Source organism: Poecilia mexicana, unplaced genomic scaffold (genome assembly GCF_051168715.1).
Source record: "Poecilia mexicana isolate PSO_F unplaced genomic scaffold, ASM5116871v1 scaffold_3, whole genome shotgun sequence".
In the NCBI taxonomy this organism is placed as follows: domain Eukaryota; kingdom Metazoa; phylum Chordata; class Actinopteri; order Cyprinodontiformes; family Poeciliidae; genus Poecilia; species Poecilia mexicana.
Window position 1 is genome coordinate 26,894,861 of NW_028263372.1, and position 19,390 is coordinate 26,914,250.

Consider the following 19,390-nt stretch of genomic DNA (forward strand, 5'->3'; position numbering starts at 1 on the left):
AAAACATATACAGTCTACATGCTACATGTAAACACAAAATGCCAAAAAAACACGGCCTAGACCCGGGGACTGTTTTATTCATGCTGATATGATGCTAGTGGACACGCAGCCGGGAGAAAGACTGCTTTTCTCACCTCACACAATCCCACACAGATACACACAAGCCCTCTGCAGATACATCATTTCACTTCATATCTGTCTCTGGAAGATCATGCACACACACACACACACACACACACACACACACACACACACACACACACACACACACACACACACACGCGCACACACACACACACACACACCTTGGTCTGCATGGTAAAGCCACAGGAAAGCAGATGGATTTGGGGCTACAATTCAGATTTTATATGCATGTGTGTGTGTGTGTGTGTGTGTGTGTGTGTGTGTAGATGAATATGTGTTGGGGGTAATGCAAAACAATTGCTTAATTTTCTTGAGTTAATGTTTATATATGCCTCTAAAGATGGTGGTAGTTTTATTGTCTGAGTTATCTTTCTTAGCACACATAGAAAAAAGATAAATACAGACATGCACTTGACAACCCAATTTAATCGTCACATTTATAGGCATCTGCCTTTAAAAACACAATCAACTTTCTGAAACTTTTATTTTCCCAGAGTGCCGGAATATTAATCAATACAACGGACGTACTGCAAATAACACATACTAGGCAAGTTCATTTCCCTGGAGCAGTTCAAAGACGTAGGAAATTGCGTCAGTGATTGCTTATTCTCTGTGTTGGAGGTGAGTGTATATTTTGAATAATGATTGCTGTGGTCACATTGTCAGAATGTAAAATATATATATAGTGTGCGCACACGAGACTTACCCTGCCTCTGGCAAAGAGACGCTGGCTGAGTGAAAGCTTGTGCCGGCAGGTGCTCGCAACGGACATGTGCATGTGTAAGTCTGTCAGCGAGAAAATGTGCATGAAGGCTCACAAAAACAAACAAAGGCAGGCAGAGACGAGGAGACAGAAAACACGGTCTTGCAAAGAGTTTGCAGGAGTGAAAACTTTCCTGCAACTTATTGCTTTGGGACGCAGAGGGGGGATGTTGAAGCGGCATACTTTGATTAAATCATTCATGTATGTGACAAGCGAAATTGTGTGTGTAAACAGCAATATCAGAACAGTGTTCTCATACAAAATAATAAAAAAAAATAGTTTAGTCCATATCTTTATTATTCAACCCAAACAAAAATTATGCAAGTTCTGGCATCTGTCGGTGTCACAACAGTCTTTTATAAAGTCTACAAAGAGAGGAGTATTTCTCGGTGGTCTTTATATTCAGGATATCGTTGTGGTGACAGCAGAAGCAAACAGTGTGCTGACCTCTGTCCAGCGCATTCTGCTTGAGTAGCACACTGCAGCATTCTGCTCCGAGTCCCTTTGGGCTTACAGAGGTTCCACCGCATTCCACTTGCTGCATCGATAACCTGATCCTTGTCACCCTCCTGTCTCCTTGAACATGTTTACAGCTTTCCATACCTCGTCTTATACTGCACCGCTCTGCCGAGGCTCTTCACTGTTTTATCTGTTTTGTTTGTTTTTGTAGAAAAATGTTGAATTATTGTTAATGCTTTTTAACCCTCCCATCGCTTCTCACTTGACACACAGCACACATCCTAATAAGGAACCTTAGGGGGCCTCTCGATGAATATATTCTGTGACATTATCTGAAAGTTGCTAGCAGCTTCTCAACAGCTAAAAGAAAAAAAAAACAAAAACAAACAAAACCCATGTGAAATGTGGTTTCAGATGTCCATGTTGTTTTTCTGAGTGCATGGAGTAAAGTTTGCTTGCTGTCTTTTGCAAAATGGTAGTCTGTTAAAGCTCAAGTGCTGCTAAGATTTTAAGCATTAAGATTGCAATTTGGAAAACTGTATTTGGCCATTGTGCCTTTTTTTGTAACTGAATTAAGAATGTGTTGAAATTTAGTTCAATCGACGTGGCTTGAATAGCTGCTGTAGAAAGAGAGATAATTTTCAGTCTACAAATACTTACCCTAATATGCTGCTAGCTTAAACTATTCTAAACATGACGGATCAGAGTTTTGCTAAATGAGAAATGGATTAAACATTACCAAAAAAGATGTGCTAGTTCACTTTTTTAGACATAGTTTAGTGAAAGGATTTATAAGCCATACTTGTTTCCTGAAGCATTCATCTTAAGAATTAAACTAAAGATTGTAAATACAAAAGGCACAGACTGTTTCACTGCTGTTTGAATGACAGACACAGATATGACAAGGACGAAGAAGTTATTGTCGCACAGTTTCACTGACCCAATTGACTTCTTTTTTCTCCAACTTGGTTTTTTGTTATTATTTTAGTTTACTGCTAAACACACCTTGTTTAAGAACAACAACATTGCTGTAAAGACTGTAGGGGTCTATATTTTATTAATCAGATAAGCAGTTTCTTAGCAATTCAAGTTATCTTTTCTTTCTCTGGAAAAAGAGCTGCTCATGTCTAATGAGTCTATTTAATATTACAAGAATATGATTCATGGGTTCTGATTGACACTTGATTTTTCTAGATTATACCACTAAATATGTCATAAACTGGAGGTTTAGGTGGTGAGGAGACGCTGAGACCCAGGTTATATGATGATGATGAATTTAATGGTGGTAGTAGCTCAAACAGTCACAACAAGTAGGCAGCACAGTGAGCGGATAATAAAGCTAACACTGGTAGCAATGGACAACAGAGCCAACGCCGACACAGGACTAAAGCAGTTCTACTGTGACAACGAAAGGATCAGGAACTCAGGACTAACAGTACTACTGAGAAAATGAACTGAAACACTACAAACGACGAGGAACAGACGAGGTATGACGATAGACGAGGACCCGACGAGGAACACAGACAACAGGTGGGTATAAATACACACGGGGTAATTAAGGGAATGAGACACACCTGGGGAGCAATCAACGGGGAGGACAGGACAGAGACTCACAGGGAAACAGGACTGAACACAGAAAACTCAAAAATAAACACACAGAAACCCAGGGATCATGACAGTACCCCCCCCTCAAGGGCGGATACCAGACGCCCACAAAAACAGAAAAGTCCAAAAACCAAAAACAACCCAGCAGGGTGGGCGGAGGGGCGACGGCAGGAGGGCCAGAGTCCAGAAAACAGTCCAAAACACAAAACAAAACTACCCATCAGGGTGGGCGAGGAAGCGAGGAGGCGGGTCCGGCGGTCTCTTCCGCCGGCGCAGGAAACGGAGACGTAGAGGCGGGTCCGGCGGGCGGCGTCTCCGGCGCAGAAAGCCGAGACGAGGAGGCGGGTCCGCCGGGCCGGCAGGAAGGCCGGCTGGAAACTCGGGCGGAGCAGACTCAGGAAACTCGGGCGGAGCAGACTCAGGAAACTCGGGCGGAGCAGACTCAGGAAACTCGGGCGGAGCAGACTCAGGAAACTCGGGCGGAGCAGACTCAGGAAACTCGGGCGGAGCAGACTCAGGAAACTCGGGCGGAGCAGACTCAGGAAACTCGGGCGGAGCAGACTCAGGAAACTCGGGCGGAGCAGACTCAGGAAACTCGGGCGGAGCAGACTCAGGAAACTCGGGCGGAGCAGACTCAGGAAACTCGGGCGGAGCAGACTCAGGAAACTCGGGCGGAGCAGACTCAGGAAACTCGGGCGGAGCAGACTCAGGAAACTCGGGCGGAGCAGACTCAGGAAACTCGGGCGGAGCAGACTCAGGAAACTCGGGAACTGGAAGCTGCGCTCCGGCAGCAGGCTCGGGGAGCTCTGGCTCGGGGGGAAGCTGCGCTCCGGCAGCAGACTCGGGGAGCTCTGGCTCGGGGGGAAGCTGCGCTCCGGCAGCAGACTCGGGGAGCTCTGGCTCGGGGGGAAGCTGCGCTCCGGCAGCAGACTCGGGGAGCTCTGGCTCGGGGGGAAGCTGCGCTCCGGCAGCAGACTCGGGGAGCTCTGGCTCGGGGGGAAGCTGCGCTCCGGCAGCAGACTCGGGGAGCTCTGGCTCGGGGGGAAGCTGCGCTCCGGCAGCAGACTCGGGGAGCTCTGGCTCGGGGGGAAGCTGCGCTCCGGCAGCAGACTCGGGGAGCTCGGGAGGCAGGGACGCCGTGACTGCGGCGGACTCTGGCGAGCAGGTAAGTGCGGCAGGAGACGGACAGACTGTGGCAGACGCTGGAGCTGGTGGTGCTGGCTTAGATCTTGCAGCCAGCGCAGCCACCACTGCCTGCCGTTCCTGCTCTACTTCTTTGTAGAAGTCCTCCAAACCCAGCAGAGGAAGAAACTGGATCCATCTGTCCAGGTGGACCGCCATACGTGTGGTGGCGTTGAGGCGGCTGAACAGGGAACTCGAATTTGCCATTTCGACGTCGTACTTCCTGATCTCCCTTAACAGGGAACGACGGTCTGCTGGGTCCATTGTGGACTAGGTTGCGTTCCTCACCGCAGTCTGGTCGGGTCCTTCTGTCATAAACTGGAGGTTTAGGTGGTGAGGAGACGCTGAGACCCAGGTTATATGATGATGATGAATTTAATGGTGGTAGTAGCTCAAACAGTCACAACAAGTAGGCAGCACAGTGAGCGGATAATAAAGCTAACACTGGTAGCAATGGACAACAGAGCCAACGCCGACACAGGACTAAAGCAGTTCTACTGTGACAACGAAAGGATCAGGAACTCAGGACTAACAGTACTACTGAGAAAATGAACTGAAACACTACAAACGACGAGGAACAGACGAGGTATGACGATAGACGAGGACCCGACGAGGAACACAGACAACAGGTGGGTATAAATACACACGGGGTAATTAAGGGAATGAGACACACCTGGGGAGCAATCAACGGGGAGGACAGGACAGAGACTCACAGGGAAACAGGACTGAACACAGAAAACTCAAAAATAAACACACAGAAACCCAGGGATCATGACAAAATACACAAATGTCAAACATCTCTTTTTAATTCAAGCTGCATTTTTGGTGGATAAAAATACGAAACAAAAAAAAAAAAAAAAAAAAATCTGTACCCTCCGATATCAAGATGATGAAGATTTATCTCATTCAGTCTTTCTCCTCTTCTCTTTCATTCTCTCAAAAAGAGGATCCAATTTAGCCATGGTCAGGCCAGACCAATAAATAGCTGCTTTACAGAAAATGAGTCTGATTGAGGATTTATCCAATCCTTTATCAGGACTGATTGTTTACCTTTGCCTGAGCCAGACTGCAATGAAAAGAGAGCTCTCGCCTTTATCCATACAGAGAAGAGAAAAATCCAATCATTTCTCTCTGTCTTCCTTCCTTCCTGCCTTTGTTGCTCAATTTACCTTCATATTGTCTCTTTTTCATCTTTACTGCTCCTAAATCAAAAGTCTTCATGTCCATCTTCCCTGTTTCTCCTATATGTTTCTCTAGGCAACCCTCACATTTGTTTTGATCATGTCCATGTTGAGTTTATTTCTGTTTTGTTTTTGTTTTTTTCTGTGTATTTCATGCTTCCTTAATGCTCTGTCCTTGCTGACTAACAGCAAATCATACATCAAGTCAGAAGAGGTTTGTAAGTGAACAAACAGCTTCATGGTCACCAAATAACACATCAGACAGGTCAGGTATACGATTATGGAACAGCTCAATGCAGGGATAGGTCATGCAACAATATCCAAACCTTTAAACCACAGACTGAACACAGTTCCATCCACCATTTAAAAATATAAACCGTGTCAAAGGTGAAAAACCTCTATGAGCATATCTGTTCATCTAAACTAAAGTCATGGACCAGCTCTGAATCAAGGAAGCTGCCCAGACGGTCTTGGTAACTATGGAGGAATTTTAGAAGGATGTAGATATTTTTCAACGCGGCATTACATGAAACCTAAATAAAAATAGAATTTTAAAAATATTATTTCACCTTTTCACATAGTTTTGTTATCTTTCAAGAGCCACGGTCCGCGATCCTCTCCAATCGGAAAATGTAAACTTCCTGGCTGAAATGAACACATTTTAATCCATAACTATGAATTTGGAATTAACATTATAAATCATGTAAACGAATATATTATAGACAAGTCTCAAGAGCAAAACCATTGCTGGAAGGTGGCCATGCGTCATCCCATTTAAACTTCAGCACAAGCCACGTGGGAGAAACTGCAAACATGGAAGAAAGTGCTTTAATCAAATGAGACAATAGTCAATTTAAATTCAAATAATCCATTTCCACTGAGAAACATGGTGTTGGCAGTGTCATGCTGTGGGCATGTGGGGACAGAGAAGTGGGACAGGGCTATTGCGATTATGAATAGAGCTAAAACTTTGTAATTCTGAAAGAAAACCAGTTAATAGCTGCAAAAGATGTCCGCCTAAACATAAAGTGGGAGCTACAGTAGAACGACTCGGATCAATACATGCATATATTTTAGAATGCTGAATTTCACAGCTGAATTTGCTGCAAAATGTGGTTCTGCAAAGTATTGACTAAAATAATTAATAAACCACATTTTTTAGATTGTAATATGTTTTTATTTCACGTCATTGCTATGCAAGATTTTAGTGTTGGTCCATCCATAGCATGAAATGGATAGACCAACACTAATCTGTTATACAATATATTGAAGATTTTATTTGTTACAAGACAAAATGTGACAACATTCTCAAGGCTAAGATACTTTAGTGAGAAACTGCTTTGTCTGGGTAAGAAGTCAAAATGCTCATTAGATTTTTATTTGTTTCATGCCAAATGGAAACATTTTCAGAATCTGCATTTTTCTAAAGTAACAAATTGTCCTCTTTTTTTCCCCCTTGTATGATAAATTATGATTAAAGCATTTGGAAACCTCTAGAAGAGAGCTAAAGGTAAGAGGAAAAAATGCAGAAAAACTGCAACTCGCCAATGCAACAAATCCTATTGCTAGAGATGGGCCATAAAGTGCTTGAAGTATTGCTCATAGTAGCTTTCTGGACAGTTGGGCTTTAGCTAACAAAGCGCCCATACCCTCATCCACAAAGCCAATTTTGCTTCCCACACGTAGGCCATGCACACGCTCTCATGGCTTCTTCAAGAACACAAGAGAGGAGAGTAAATGGTTTTTCTGAAAGTGATTCCTACCTCCCTATTATTTATTCATGGGTCTGCTGGTCATTGCAACCTTGAGACTCGTGTGATAAATTCTATACAGGGGAAGGAACGGTGGAGAAAGCTGCAGCTGGGAAAAGTAGAGAGGCCAGGGGAAGACGTGGGGAAGGGAGAGGACTGGAGAGAGGGAGGCGAGTGCTGCGGTCTGGAATATGGGTTTGGATTTCCGTCCTTGAGGAAAGAGTGAAGGGCGATCGATAGTGAAGCTGAAAGTGAGGCTGATCGGGTGGCACCACGAGGCTGCACAGGCACTCAGCAGGAACACAGCTTAGACATAAACAAGGTCACTGCTGGACCTCCCCGAGCAGAAAGAAAGAGAACTAAGAAGAGGCTTAGGGTAAAATCAAGATGCATCAAAGTTCAAGAGATGGTTCTCCGAAGGTGTTTGTGAATTTCTTTTAAGCTTTCAAATGAAAGAAGAAAATTCATTAGCTTGTTTTTATTGTGCACTGGCTATAAAGGAAGGATGTCTTTGAGACCAAAGAAAGGAGAAAAAACAGGAGAAGAAAAGATATTTTGTCAACAACCTCGGAACATCAGGCTTTTTGTGGATGTGTTTGAGAGAAGGAAAGAGCACATTGGTGTGGTTCCTTGTGTATTTGAAAGGCATGGTGTGGACAACAAAAACTGAGCAGAAACTGATAAGCATTGATGATCACTGCTGTGTGTTTAGTTTGCCGACTATATTTAATATTGTAGCTGTTGCATTTGCAAAGTTTTCAAAGAACTATCTATAATTTGGCGAGAGCTGAGGTTCAACGTAGGTCACGCGATACAGACACCAGTTAATCTCAGTCATGTTTTTGGATTGTGGAGGACGGCAAGAGTAGCAGGAGAGAAGTGACACATAAATGGGAAAATAACTTCAAACTCCATGCAGAAAGACCCCAAGCTGGGATTCAAACTTAGGACCTTCTTGCTGCAAGGCAACAGTGCTACCAACTGCACCACCGTGCTGCCTCAATGGATGTTTTAATTGGTTTGAATAGCTTGCAAACTGTAGTGTTTTCATTGTTTATGCACTAAGAATGATCTAATGTTCCTAAAATAACAGATGAATTTTAGTCTTTTCAGCTTTAGGTTTGTTTTAATAACTAAGAATTGCTTTAAAGTAAGTACAAAAATAGTAAATTCAGGGTAGACATGCGAGCAACTTGTTCCAGCTCAAAATGACAAATTGAGGAAAATCCAGCAGAGTTACTCACGGATGACTTACTGTTACAGATAATCCCCGAGTGACAGTGACACTGAACGGAGAAAGTAGGCATAACAAGAGAACTACACAGTTTCACACCAAATAAGGTAGATTTCTCCAAAAAAAGAGATGAAGGTGATTCAATTAACGCCATACATTTGAATATTTGTCTCAAGATCTCAACAAAGTCTTATTCTTGTCACATTTCTGCAGTGTGAATCAGCTATACTTGGCTGAAAACTGGTCGGGATTGATCAAATGATCCAAGCAAGTTTGATTTTAAATGTCTTTTTGACAGTACATATGTGCTGAAAAAAGTCCAATTCCAATGCAAATGTCTCAGCCAAATGCAGAAAATTACTGGAATAGCTTTAAAATTGATTTTACAGAGTGCTCTGATCTCTGGTGACAGTGCATAACTAACACCAAGCTCAGTAAATATCATAACTGAAAGTTAGCTTATGAGCATTTTCATCATTTGCAGAAGTGAGACATTCTTTTAAGACCTCAAAACTAGCAATTAAATACATGTTTGCAGTTTTGCTTGCTTTATGAATCACTGCTTGATAAACTTTCAGAATCACAAGTTAAGTTTACAAAACTCTATATCTGGATTGGGTCTGTACACAGAAATACTTCGTTAAGTTCAGGAAAGAATCTTGAAAACACAAAAAAACTCTAAATATTTGAGATAACAACACAACTTTAATCCAGCTTTCTTTCTGCTCTCACCCTGCTCTGGTATTTAGCCTGTACAGTGAATTGTTAAATGATCAAAACCTTCCCAAAAGGTTAAAAAAATTAAAAACATGATCATAAATAACTTTAGAAAAGTAAAGAAACACAATATCTTCATCTTTGAATCTTTTTTTAAAGTTGGTCCTATTACCTGACTTCTTTCCTCATTCACTGAAAGGCTTCCAATGGCAATGAAGCTTCTGCATGGCTCATTATTCTATGCCTATTTAACAAAAGAACCAAGTTGTGTATATATATGTCTGTGTTAAAGTGAAGATCAGCACCCTTGACAGCATGAGACCAAACAATGACCAAATCAAATTCATTTTCATCATAAAAACACTTCTGTGTGAGAGATGTCCCTGGTGGTTTGGTCTTATACATCTCGTCTATCTGAATGTCTCTGCAGTGTCTGCTGCCGTAGCAACGCTCTGTGGTTGATTGAGTAACCCCTTACTAATGCTAAAACTAATAAAAATAAGTTCTGTGTTGGTGTCTGCATCTATGTTCTTGCAGTATAAGTGACAGCGAGAACGGGAGCAGCCTTGTTGAATTGTCTAGACATGACTTTATTAAGGCATATTTTGCATGTATGTCATATGTATTTTAACATCTCATATTAAAAGACAGTTTTTTTTCTTGACTCCTTATTTTCCAATTTATTTTAAACAACTATTGAAAACATGCATGTTTCAGAACTTTCAGAATCAGTTTCACAGTGAACTTTCTCTTGCACACATGAAATGATTCCTCTATCTTCTCATGTTGTTGTTTTTATTAAGAACTCATAATTGGATACAGTCACCATAGACATGTCAGGGTTGTGCACATACATGTACCAGAGACTAGCAATTTGCCATAGATTTCATATTTATGAAATCCTCCTTGACGTCAGATAAGTGGCGTGGCTGTTTGAATCAGTGTCACATTTATTTCAATTCTCGTTTTAAACAGAGAATATGGGGGAAAAAAATAAAACAGAACAAAGCATGGCAGCAGATAAACAGGATGTACAGACTTTTATAAAACTGAACTTCATAGAGAAATGAAAAGCCCAAGATTTATTTATTTTTTTTCTGGGTGAAAATGTTAATTCCTGGTATATGTCACACACGTCATAAAAGCACTCAAGAGGAAGCACAGAAATTGGGCAACTCTAGAAAGAAATATGTTTCCTTTTTTCCATATATTTTTAACCTTTATTTACATTTTTAGGTAGGACTTTTCTCTCATGGATCAACCTAGTTGTAAGTTCTCCTTTTTCAGCAACCGTGCAATGTCCTTCTGCCAAGCAATGACATCATCTGCTTGCACATAATTAAAGGCGAGTGGCAAGAGGTCCAATTTCGCCATGCTAAGCCTTGCTTGTGCTAATTATCCAGTGCTCATTACAACTAACTTGCAGTCATCCAACATGGGCGGATTGTGTACGATAGCAGCTGACACTGCAGCTCGCGGCTGTCTGTATGGTAAAGAGAGCTGTGTGGATTTGCTGATGCTGTCTGTCGCCGTGTTCTCTGCTCCGACTCAAACCTTGGTCAGCCACAAGTGAAGAAAATCCTCAACTTAGATCTGTTTGAAATTTTCTCTCTCTGTGTCTTAGTGAAATGCATGTATTTAAAAATATATATTTTTCTTCATGCATTGTGGTTTTTGATGGTTAATATTTTGTCTTTTGGTTTTAGCTATAAAATTACACTTATTGATAATGTGTAATCAGCTTCAGTTTTTGTAATTTTATTACTGCCTCAGTCAAAACGTCTGATAGAAGCATTCATTTTGCCTGAGAGATAGGGATGGTGTGTTCAATATCAATGAGTCTCTCTTTTTTTTCCTCTGAAATCTCTCTACGCCATGGATTGATAGAGTGTATTTCATAGGGAGATTTATACAGAAAACGCATTAATACCTGCAGATCATATATTGAAAATGATGTCTTAGTGACATTATGGCTAAAAATTCATCTAAGCACATTTTTCTTACCTGTCAGTTCTTTTCCCACTCTTCATCACTCTTTCGATTCTATATTGTTTGGCTTCTTACCTTTAATACCTCTCTTATATTATTCTGTTTTCAACATTTATGTCTTTCCTGTGGTTTTCTTTATTTCCCTTTTCTCTTTTGTGCTTCCCACCACCTTCTTCCTTTTCTCTGAAGTTGCTCCTGAATTTTCTTCTCTAATACAATTTACATTCCCCGTCAAGAAAAAAAAAGAAAAAAGCTCACATCTTTATGTGCAATGCATTGAAAAATAACCATATAAGCTGTGGTGCTTGAAATAGTTTTTGTTAACTACTCTCCTCACTTATTTTTAAAGCATCGAGCTTTGCGTTTCACTCTGATACCCAGTTTTCTCACACCCTCGCTGCTTTCAAGTGACAGATAATTAAAACCGATATTTCTGTGCTGCAGTGCTTTTTGTCTCACAGTATACTGCATGTCATCTTCACATTGTCACATTAAGTATCTTATTGTATTCTTTGTTTGAAAAGTAAGACAGCACTGATTACATCAGAGTATTTATCACTTTGAGCTGCCATCATCAGCCTGCAGGATTCAGCTGTTTTGTCACTTTTGTTGTGATTTCTGCTTATTTCTTCCTTTGCTCTTGCACATTTCTGCTTAGATCTTGTGCTTCTTGTGTTGTGCATGCATTTGTGTTTATCCTAGGGCAGCCATGTGTGTTTGTGGGTCTGCATCCATGCCAAGTAGTATTCCCCAATAACAGGATTACCATCTTAAGACTTTTCATGGCAAGTGAGCCAGCTGGATGGATATGGCGCTGTAGTGTAAACTCTACTGGCGTTACATCAAGAAAAGAGTTAGTAAAATTATATAAGGCAGCTCCAGCCAGCTCTGTGTGAGTTTCTGGGAGGGAGTATAAAGGATTCAGAGATGCTTAACATCCCTGAAAGCAGCTGTGGTCTCGAGAAGGGGAACCCTTGAAAGCGAGGAATTGCTTACAGTGCTGTCAACGCAGTAAGGATTTAACTCTTGTGAAATTATTTTCTTCTACAGTTATGCTTTAGACCTTATTTAATTGTAAAACTGAACGATGCAGCTTTCCCAAGTAGACGGCTAAGATAAAAGAACGTTTACACCCAGCAGCTAAATTGTAACGATTATGCACAGGGAAGATGCAAATTATTCTGGAATATAATAAAACTGTCAAAATCATCCTAGTGGTTGTGAGGCAATTGTGCCTCTACTACGGTTCCTAAACTTGGATAAAAGTTTATAGGCCTTTCGCTGACATACATTAATGAGTTGCAAAACTTGAATTGAAGTCCATGTACTTTAAGACAAATGTGGACCTTTTTATAACCACTACAAAAATTTAAAAGGCCCTCAAAGTTGAATGCAATTCCAACCACTGGAGAGACACAGAAGGCCATTATGCTAAAATGAGTGTTTTGTTTTCTTGATCCACCTCACTTGAAGTAAGGATAACTAGCAAAACAAGCTGCAATTGCTGGAGTCAGCAACAACCCAATGCAAAAGAGTATATACCTCTTTTATTTCTAAAAAGAATTTGATTACGTTGATTATTCACAGGATGTATTGCTGATATGCATTCTGCTTGTTGAACAGATGTCACTTATGTGTCCCACAAGTATCCTTTAAAACATGTTTTTTTTGTAACAAAGTGCCAAAAATAAAGCCTTTTCTTTAATCCCATGTAGCCTTTGAATCAAATTAAATTCTCTCTGTTGGCATAGAAAAAAAACTAAACCACTAAATCATCTTCAGGTAACATGGTACTTCCATCTTTAGTGTTGGTGTGTCGACAGTTTTCAGTCTTAACTGCAGGTCAAAAGGACCTGACAGCCACTGGACTGTTGAATCCTATTGATCCTATGTTCGGTGTCACTCTTTAGTCTCAAAGTCTCAGAGAAAGATTTAACTGGCCATTGAAGGTGTGTGTGTGAGAGAAAGATAGATAGAGGGAGTCAATGAGGGAGCAAAAACGGGGAGGAATATAGCAAAGTACATGATGTAAAAAAAAATTAGACTTGTAGAAGAATATTAGGAAGCAGGGTTGGAGAGAGAGAATGATAAAGCATAGATATACTAAATAACACGGAAGAAATTACCAGGATGAAAAAAAAGTAATACCATTCCTATACGCCCACCTCCCGGTATTATTTTAATTCCATCTTAATCTTCATTCCTCTTTGACTCCTTGTCAGTGGCTTGAAGGGGTTAAAAAGGAAAGGTGGTGTTTTAGTCTGCATTATACTAATGTAAAAGATCAGAAACCCCTTGTTTCATTTATTTTACAAATAGTTAAGACTTGTTATTCCCGGGAATTTTCCGGTGTATGAGCTTTAAGAGAATGGGGAAAGCTTCTCAGTATATAAATAAAAACATGACCTGGGGTGAAATATGGACTGAAACATCTCCAGGTTGATTTTCAACAAGGTTTTGAACCAGTATACCAGAGCCAGCGCCAATGAACGAGGAGGGAAGTTTTCTGCTTCTATTTCTTCTCATGCAGACGGAAAGACTGTGGGAATTCAACCAATGTACACATACATCTCAGTAAATTTAAAATATTCCTTCCAGTTAAGCTTGTGTGTAATATTAATCTTTTCCCAACGTCAAGCTATCAAGCAGGTTTAAAACATACTTTCTATTAAGCCTTTGTTTCTATAGAAATTTGTTTTTATTGGTCTATTTTCTAATCTATGAAATTACATGTGTTTTCATTAGCTTCAAGTGGGAAAATGTAATCATAACTACCAGAAATAAAAAGGCTTGAAAATCCATAATGTGCTATACTTAGTTAACTAAGTTACTGCAATACATTTTAGCAACTTTTCAGCAATATTTCAACTTATTGAGAAGCACATGTGAAGTAATTTAAGGCATTCGTCCATGAAACTAAGAACTCAAAGTCTTGAAAGATAAACCCAAATCTCAAACACTCATTGGCTAAAGGTTGCTATAAGCCAAATATAGCCCAGCTAAAAGTTTAGAAACAAAGAAGGCTAAAGTATGAACAATTTGAAAAGGATGGTGGAAAAAAGAACCTTCAACAATAAAGGAGGCTGAGGTTAAAGAAGCAGCAACGAAATAGAAATCAATAAAATAAACAATGGGCTTAACAGAAACAACTCTTCCTGATGTTGGTTCTTTCATTCTTTCTTTTTGTCATTTCCTTCCTAAAGCAGAGGATTTAAAATAGCTTTTCAAATGTAAGTGTTCAAACTTACAATAACATGCTGATTAACCTTTCTGTAAAGCTGAGCAAAGAAAAAAAAAAGATTATTTTATTCAGAGCAAACACACCGATCTTTAACGTCATAAAGAAGAAAACAAAGAAGAAGATATATTTTCAGTTCAAGTCAGTTCATCTCTGGTTATTTACTTAGAGACAACTAACTAATACCAGCACAGGACACTTTACAGGACAAACTGTTGCATAGAAAAACATTTTATATATTTAATATAAAATGGAGCATTTAAATTTAATTTAAAGATCTTTAAATTTGATTCTGGACTTTACTGAAAGTTTAAAAACTGGAGCTAATATTAATATCTTCATCAAAACTAATACAATTAACTACTTTATTAGTGATAACCGGTGGACCCGGATGACTTGAGAGAGTTGGTATAACTATACATTAATTTTTATAATGCAGAAAAACAAAACAGTCGAGTGTTGTTCTGCAGCATCGTGCTCTCCCCACACTTTGCACTTTTATATTTACTGGATTTGCCATTTTATTTTGCAGTCTTTTCCTATATTTCCTTAGCATTGCTGGAATTTTGGTACATTTTACAACGAACAATATTATAGTCAGAGTAAAATTACCTACAGAGCTCATGGATAAAATTATGATGAACAATGCAAGTGTCTAGGACTCATAAATTAGCTATGGCAGCATCAAGCACCGAGAGATGAAAACAGTTATTCTGTGGTGACATTTTCAGCGGGATTCTTCTCGATCAATTTTTAAGGTCTAGTTTTGTCCCTCTTTTTAAACTGACACCAATCACTGACCTCATTCTCTGTAGTTTCCATCTGTGCAAAACAGCCTAATTCTCCCCAAGCCAGGCCTCACAAACCCAGGAGCTGCACAGTGTGGTGCCGACTCCCAACGTTTGTTTTACATTCATTATTTCAGTTCAAATCATGCTTTAATCTGTTAGGTTGAGCGCAGCAGGTTGTATTTTGACTACAAGAAGTCATAGCTACATTTCTGTCAGATCATTTGTCACTGAGTAATTAATCAGCAGCAAACTAGCGTAAAGTGAGCGATGACTAGTTTTGAATCCCCGAAGGAGAAGAAAACATTTGGGTTGAATGTGTCAACAAAAGTTTACTGGATAAACGTAAGACTGTTGTACCTTGAACATAAGCAGACTGCCAGATAGTTTAACCTGTAACAGTTTTCAGATTAAATATTGAGATTGCTTTATTGACACAATTTGTACTAAACTGTAAGGAGATGGCTGCTGCTCAAGCAGACCAGCAGAGGACCAGTCCAGATCGGAAATAATTGGGAGCCGCCAGGCAAAACTCGGCTTCTCCAAAGACCGACAGTCAGATTGTGTCATCTTGCATTTTATTGTAGAAGGGAAAGCACTACGCTGCAGTTGTATTCCCCTGTTTTTTTTATAGTAACAGTGAGAGGTCAAGGGCTTTTTGACATTACATTTGAGACAGTGGCCTAAAGACCACAGATGGCTAAGAGATGTCTATATCTCTGATGGTTGGACACAGCAGTTTTTTTTTTAAAGGCTTGGAAAGCGGCACTACGGATTCTTTTGAAGCAAAAGAAGGTGATTTTAGCTACTCTTTCAATATGTTATTCTTCAGTCTAGCTTGTCATTTTGTTTTATCTGTGTAACTTCTTGGGCTTTTTTGTGTTGCTGCCTTTTGGCCAGGTCCTCCCTTTTAAAGAGGTTTACAGTCTCAATGGTGAAATTAATTCAAAAATACTTTTATTTTTTAAATCAGTGATGAAAGCCTAAAATGTCACAAATTTGCTAATGAGCAGAAAAAGCCTATACAGTTTGTTTTCAACGATAGTTTGATTCATGATGTTATCGTGTCATGAGCCTTGGTGCTTGAGTGAAGCAGACTGTATGAAACTGGGGCATTTGACATCATCTGTGTAAGAGTTGTGCCAGGAAATAAAGCTGAGACTCAGATCATGCGACAGACTTGTATTCAAAATCACTATGTCCTACCAGAGAACTGCATTTGGTTTTTGTTTTTTATTGTCTTTTGTAGGATTAAGAATGAACAAGATGGTCTTAATGTTTTATGTCTATATGTGTTGATAAAAATTTACTAAGAATTGATCAAAACCTCAAAATAGTCTTTTTTGGCAATACAAACACTGCTGCAAAGTGAAATATTTGCGACATTGTAGGTGTTGGTGCTTGAGTGAAGCACCAATCCATTACAAATGAGTTGGAGGAACATGAGGACAACTTAGCCTTTTTCTCCACATTTCCAGCAAAAGTAGTTCAGGTGTTTTTTTGTTGTTTTTTTTTACACATTTTTAACAGTGGGAATTGATGTTTTATTGCTGCATTGTGAAATAAATCAAATTTTCCCAGAGTTGGAGATGCACTGAGCCACTCAGGAATTTTGACTAGTTAATAAGTCAAATTAAATAGCAGAAATTCACCATACGTTGGTTAACCACTTCTAAAAAAAAAACACTTCTGCCTTGCTTAAACTGCCAAAAGAGGATGATCTTAGCCTGAGATATGAAGACATGCATTTCTTTGATAAATATTGACTTGGCATTCTGGGCTTGAACATGGAAACTTCAAAGACTCAGCTGACTCACCAACACCTTGACGATGTATTTTAAAATTATTGCTTTGCCAGATGATAGAAGGTTATTAGGCTCTGCCTCAGTCTGTATCCCTGGACACAATTCAGTGGTTAAAATGCCAATATTTATGCTTCTAATGGTTCAGAAAGTGCAATACACAGTTTATAAACACATTCAGTGTGAGATGGAATTATTACTTATGACTACAGCAAAGCGCATTACCACTAATGGAAAATTTACAAGCCCATTTGTCTGAGCCCAGCTTTATTGTGCGTTCCTTAATAACCACATATTAAACACACCCTAATAGCCCATCCACTTCCCATGTAAAGACCACAGACTGCTTTCCTCTTTTCTCCTGCAATGCTTCCACATGGCTACTTCTCTTCTTTTCTGTTCCCGTGTAGGAACATCCACGTCATAGACAGCATGTCTCCCCACAGCTGAATACAGAAACGGTACAGAAAACCTTCCACATTTCATGTCAAGCTGCATCTCAAGGGACACCTTTGCTTCGCTTCACTTTACACCTCAAACTAGACGTAAATAAAATATCATCACAAAAGTCTCCGACTCAACAAAGTCCCTTAATCTTGCGGCGTGGTTTTAGAACAGTCTAGAGGGGGACGAGTTTGTTTTTCATGTGTAAATCGGTGGACACGAGATTTGATGAAAAGCGAGTGTTTGGCTTTCTCCTACTTTGTAAAGAAATAAAAGGAAAATGGGAAAGAAAAGCGCCCAGACAGGCAGAGGATGAGGGAGAAAAAAAGGGCTGAAAGAGATAACCAGAACAATCCGTCAGGACCTTAGCAGAAAAAAAAGACTGCAGCCTCACTCATCCATTGAAGGAAGGAAAAGGTGTAAAGGGAGAGTGAAGGAGGTCAGAGAAAGAGAGCGCAGGTGATGGTATTATGCTGCTTGTGTCACAGCCAGATAAAGGCTCCTCTGCCGCCTGGCTGTCATCTGCATTGCACACAATATCCCCTTTATTCACAATATCACCCTTTTCTATTTTGCTTCATCTGCCACCCTGGTGGAGCAACTCCCAATGTGCTTCACTTTTTCTCTTCCCATCACACCGCTGCCAGCAATACTGCATACATCATTCCCTATCATCCTCTGTTCTACCCTCTCTTGTGCTCCAAAGAAAACTGTACGGTGCTGCCCTTTTTTCCTCACGCAAATATCAAGAGTATTCCTGCTTTTTTTTCCCCTTATTCTTTCTGCTCACGTGCCATCTCCTTATCAAACACAGTTCTTAGTAGAATACTAGTATTTCTGCCACACATGTTGCTTTTATTTCTACTGTATTACGGCAAGTGCAGCAGGTCACTGTGATTTTATGCTCAACATGCCCTGTTTTTAGTAGGGTGGTCGCCTCTTAGGTTGTTTTCCACAAATTTGAGCACAAATAGTATTTTGGACAGTGTGTACACCTTGCAACTTGTGCTTTTAACATCCCTAAAGAAATTTACTGGCCAAAAGGAACTACTTGTTCCCAGAGAACTGAGGATATTTTATTCTGACCTGGTGGACACTATTGAGGAAATGCTGAGGTTATGCCTGCAAGATAGAAAAAAAACAAACACCTTTTGACCTAAATCCCCTATCAGACCATACTTCCAATCCATGAAAATCACCTACACTCATGATTATTCTTGTGATCATCAAAATGATTTTGCGTAGTGATGGGGGTTGAAGTTGACCTATCCCTGCTGTGCATCGTGACCGAAGCCGCAATGTGATGTAAGGCTTACACGGCTACAAAGCGAAAACAGATGCAGCAATGTCTGCTCATGCAAGAGCAGCACATCGCGATCTCTTATTGTCTGTCTAATCTGAGAAATAAATGAAGAACAGGGCTTTGTGGTTGTGTATTACTAAGAAAGCAATAATGTAAAAATGCTTATTGAGCACTGGTGATAAGAGCATCTTGAAAACACACAAGACAAAAGAGAAAAACTGATTCATGAAAAGAATCAGCCAAGAAACAGTACTGGCCTTTAGATGCTATTTATTTATTTTTTTGGAAGTTTGCTCCAAAAAGTAAAATTTGCCCTTAAACATGATTAAATTTCTCACCACTGTGCTACAGACAATCTGGGACAGTAATGTCCACAATGAACCAGAACTGTCCTGAGAATCCCGTACCAGGATTCTGCTTTCAGATTTCTTTTGTTAATTATCCGGGTTCAAAAATAAGATATAATGTGGCCATACAATTTTAGATTTCCTATGTTTGAATGGCATAAATACCAAGTAGTTTTATGTTACCCCATCTGATTTTCCACTATCATCAAGCCACATTTTAGTCAAGTATCTCATTAAATCTTAGCTGATTGTTTTTTCTTTACACTTTCTAATTCAATTCTTACATTGGTTCTTCCTCAGTGAGTAAAAGAGTGAGACAATGTGTCATATGAAAAACATACGGGATCATTACAGTCATGATTGTTATAAAAATAAATTTACTTGACCAGAAAAACTATTGAACTTCTTTGCTCAGATGAGGTGTTGTTTCATTTCTCCCTTCC

At 39.9% G+C, this 19,390-nt stretch overlaps 1 protein-coding gene across 1 annotated transcript in view; it reads left to right on the plus strand.

Annotated features, from left to right (window-relative positions):
• Positions 1-4,606: 4,606 nt before the first annotated feature.
• The window catches only part of LOC106916391 (MAM domain-containing glycosylphosphatidylinositol anchor protein 1), a 73,654-nt gene continuing 58,870 nt past the window's right edge, over positions 4,607-19,390 (plus strand). The window contains exon 1 of the mRNA XM_088004636.1: positions 4,607-4,687. Within this exon, the coding sequence (XP_087860762.1) occupies positions 4,607-4,687 (81 nt within the window). The remainder of the gene's footprint in view (positions 4,688-19,390) is intronic.